Genomic DNA, 3,900 nt, shown 5'->3' with positions numbered 1-3,900 from the left:
TTCCCTCCAGGAAAAGGGCTTGAGATTCGAGTTTGTTTCTCTCGAGACTCGCTGATTTACCAGATCCGAATTCGCCAAGTCTCAATTTTGGGTACACTAAACATTGAATCTCAAAGTCAGTTTCAGCGTTGAATTTTCGTTCTTAAAAATTGGGTTTTTCTTTAACTTCGAAGAACTCCAGTTGGGCAACCGTTGGTTTGCAAATCCTTTCAATTTTCTGAGAATTGGGGTTTTGAAGAAATAAGCTTTAGATGAACTAGTTCCTTTTTTAGTGTTTGATGCTTGGGTATAAGGAATTTAACTTTGAGGAATTAGTTTGAATTGTTTGGGTTTTTGTTGATCTGGTAGAATTTGGAATTTTAAAGGGATTCAATTGTAGTCATGTTCTATGGTGCGGTGGTATGGGACCCTTGGCTTATTGTAGGCCAAATTGTTTGCCTTCAATGTTTATACTACCTCACACTTGGGGTTTTCTTGTCATTTCTTGTTGGCACTCGCGTTTCTCATATGAGTTTGGTCTATTTATTTGACTTTGCCACTGTTACTACCTCTACTGTTACCGGCTGGTGCGTTATTGTTTCCTTTCTGCTCAGCTCTATCGCAGGGTGAGAATATAATTTCAATCTTGTCTTTTAACTATGATGCTTCATTTATATCTTTCTTTGCATCTGCTAGCTTTCATCTTTGAATACATTTGTATAGCAAATGGTAGGCTTCAATCTACTGCTTTCATATGTATAACTTATTAAATTTGCTCTTGAATAGAATACCTATTTTGATTGAATGATAGTGTAAAAGTTGTGCACAATCAGGTTTATCTTATCTATTCAAAAAATCAGCGTATGCGCTAGCTCTGTTTCTCCTACTTTATAGCTCCTTTGGCTTATGATTAAACTGCAAATTCTCTATTTCTCTTGTTTATGCCTTGCTTCTAGGTTTTGGAACTGGCTTGGATCAATGTTCAGATTATGATGTACAGCCGTGGTGTTTGTCTGTGTTTTTGTTTCTTGATTTGTAAAAGTTAAGATTTATAAAGCTCTGCACATGAATTTTAAAATTGAATGTAATAGTATTGAATCTTGAATTTTTTTAGGATATTAGTATCTAAGCTTGAAAAGTTAGTACCTGCTTGTCCAATTTATTGCATCTTTTATTGGTTATTTTTTCTGATACTGTTGGTTTTCTATACGAGGGAGATATGCTTGCAAGTTAAATAAATCCAGGGCTAGATAATGCTTCCGTGAAGAATTTCTAACCTTGGTTGTATTTAAATGCTCATGTATATATAGAAATTGAAGTAATGTATATAAGAAGTTTAAAGATGATAATAGTACTCGGCATTTCCTGAATTGAGCTTATTTTAAATATTGTTTTGTTTTATTTGGATCTTTGCAGAGCTGGGTACATGCTTTATTTGATTGAAAGGGCAAAGAATTGCTTAGACTTTTCAGCCACTCTCTATATTATACATCTTTTTATATGTATCATGTATGGAGGTTGGCCTTCCTCAATAACATGGTGGGTTGTGAATGTTACTGGAGTTGCGGTGATGGCTTTGCTAGGTGAATATTTATGCATTAGACGGGAACTGAGAGAAATTCCCATTACACGACTTCGATCAAGTAAGAAATAATTCCTATATATGTGAAAAGTGAATTTTTAAGATAATTGCAATGTGATTTTTTTACCTTTTTTAATCTATTGTCTGTCCTTTTCTTTTGGGGCTTTGGTTATCCGGCACTGCTAAATATATTCTGTTTGATGCTTGGTCTGCCAAATAAGTTCTGCATTTTACTAGTAGTTAGTATCATGGTTGAAGGGAGTATGATGATTTTCTGCATCACGACATGAATCAGTTTGTGTTAATTCCCGTCTGTTCGTTTATTGCAGCACTGCTCTCTTGTTCTCCAAATCTTTTACTTTGTTGTTGAGTGGGGGCTTGCAGCCTTATTTTTCTCTTCGCATTATTTTCTATATATACAATGTCTGTTTTAGGGGATGTGCTAATTTTTATTATCTTTTTAAAAGGATTTCTGAACCATGATTCTATTTGAGAATTTAGATGATTTAGTTATGTGAGAAATCTTACTCTTGCTTAAGTAGTTTTACCACTTGCAGCTGCTTAAAGTGTTCGGGAACTTGCATATGTAGCTGAGAAAATTGTATTGGCTTGTATCACCAACACGCTTGGGAGGCATTTCGAGGAACCGAAAAAAATCTTTTTGATGCTCAGCTCCTAATTGTGAAAAGAAGATATAGTGCATGTTAGTTCGATAAGGAAGAAAAAATACAAGTTCTTGACCTATGTCTGGTTAAAACATAAATGATTCAAATAGTTACCACCCGAGACTGCTAATTTGTAGTTGTTTTAGTATTTACATTAATTTCAGTTAACAAATCTTTTTTTTCTCTTAATTGCAGATGTTTGATGATAAAGAATCAATTACGAAGAAATTCCCCATGGCACATTAAAATTAATTGTTTTCCACTGCTTTGGAGGAGCTTAAGGATGTAATTCTCTGAATACCAAGTATAATTTGATATGAGAAAGAGCTAGCTTATGTTATAACTTATAAGATCTATTTTCGGTCCTTCCGAGTTCCGAAGATGATAGAGAGAAACCATAAAAGTTTGGGTAGTGGTGCTTAAGTGATATGAAGCTGAAGCACAGCAAGCTAGGTGTGCATTTGGCTTTGACCTCTGAGAAAAGATGATACACATTCTCTGATTTTATCTGCATATCTGATTAGTTTTTAATTGTTTAATTAATTGTTTGGTTGCTAATATGCTGATTCTGTAATGCCTGCTACTTAAGAATACCACTTGTTTAAAGACTATAAATTTCATTCCTCCATTAAGCCAAAGCCACATGCTTAAATTCCTTGGGTTGATGGAAAAAAGTTTCAAGTAAAAACAAAGTTTTAAGTAAATAACTTTCAGTCTTTCCCAAATGAAAATGAAAAGAAAATCACAAATAAGATTCCAAAGAGAAGGGGGGAAATGCTCATTTCATCATTTTTTGTTGGTTTCAATCACGTATATTATAGGTTTAGTTGAAAATTAAGTGTTTAAACTATACCTTTTGTTTATTTTTATGTGTTTAAAGTTTTTGTTGCTTCAAATAATTATTTAACATTTATTTTGTTACATGTATTTAGAAAATAAAAACCATGACAGTTTTCTCTCACGGCCCTCTGTTCGTCGGAGGGTGGCACGGTCACTGAATTGGGTTAAGCCTTTCTGGTATAGGTTTTGATCAAGGTTTGTTTAAGGTTTGTTGTTTCTATGGTTCTTGGTTTAGTTCCCTTCCGTTCACTGATTATGTCCCTAATGGGGATTTATTCTCGTATCCCATTTCTGTTTTGGTTGTTCTTGGCATTCGGGATGATTATTGCGATTTTGGCCAATCTCTGTATTGCTTGCCATGAGGTTTTCCCCTTCAGGGACACATCTTTTTCGGAAAACTGGATCTGTTGGTTACAAGGTTTGCATGTGCCATGCACAATCCTAGTGGAGTAGTTTTGTTAACTGCCTCACTACCTAATCTTTCTAACTGTCAATTATTTTGGAGTTTTTTTGTTTAGTTTTGAAAGTTGACTCCTTGTTCTGGATTTCCACATTGTTGTATGATATGGTGGGGGAAGTTGACAAATTGTTTGCTAAGCTGCACTTTACAACTGATGAGACCTCAGACATGCTTATTTTGGGTGATCTGACTGATTTACCCTCTAATGTTGTTGCTAATTGGTTGATTGGGTGAGTGATTGCTACCTCTACCTTAGATATTGATGCTTTTATGGAGTCTTCCGTGCTATTTGGGGAACCACTATACTTATAGATGCGACTTCTCTGGTGGAGGACACTTTTTTTTTTCAAGTTGTCATCGGAGGCTGCTGTGGA

The 3,900-nt window shown here is 34.9% G+C and overlaps 1 protein-coding gene across 1 annotated transcript; it reads left to right on the top strand.

Moving 5' to 3' along the window:
* Nucleotides 1-277: 277 nt before the first annotated feature.
* Nucleotides 278-2,765, top strand: LOC120185861 (protein SYS1 homolog). The gene is made up of 3 exons (XM_039189965.1): nt 278-605; nt 1,396-1,622; nt 2,422-2,765. The coding sequence occupies exons 1-3, from the start codon at nt 382-384 to the stop codon at nt 2,427-2,429; spliced, it is 459 nt and encodes a 152-aa protein (XP_039045896.1). The 5' UTR covers nt 278-381; the 3' UTR covers nt 2,430-2,765.
* Nucleotides 2,766-3,900: the final 1,135 nt, after the last annotated feature.

This window comes from Hibiscus syriacus, unplaced genomic scaffold, assembly GCF_006381635.1.
Source record: "Hibiscus syriacus cultivar Baekdansim isolate YM2019G1 unplaced genomic scaffold, ASM638163v2 tig00113124_pilon, whole genome shotgun sequence".
Classification (NCBI taxonomy): domain Eukaryota; kingdom Viridiplantae; phylum Streptophyta; class Magnoliopsida; order Malvales; family Malvaceae; genus Hibiscus; species Hibiscus syriacus.
This window is presented reverse-complemented; position numbering and strand designations above follow the sequence as displayed.

Excerpts from the sequence above, each read along its gene's own strand:
- LOC120185861 (XM_039189965.1), top strand. The coding sequence starts at position 382 with ATGTTCTATGGTGCGGTGGTATGGGACCCTTGGCTTATTGTAGGCCAA. Across the intron at positions 606-1,395 it reads CTGCTCAGCTCTATCGCAGG|AGCTGGGTACATGCTTTATT; the intron begins GTGAGAATATAA and ends GGATCTTTGCAG.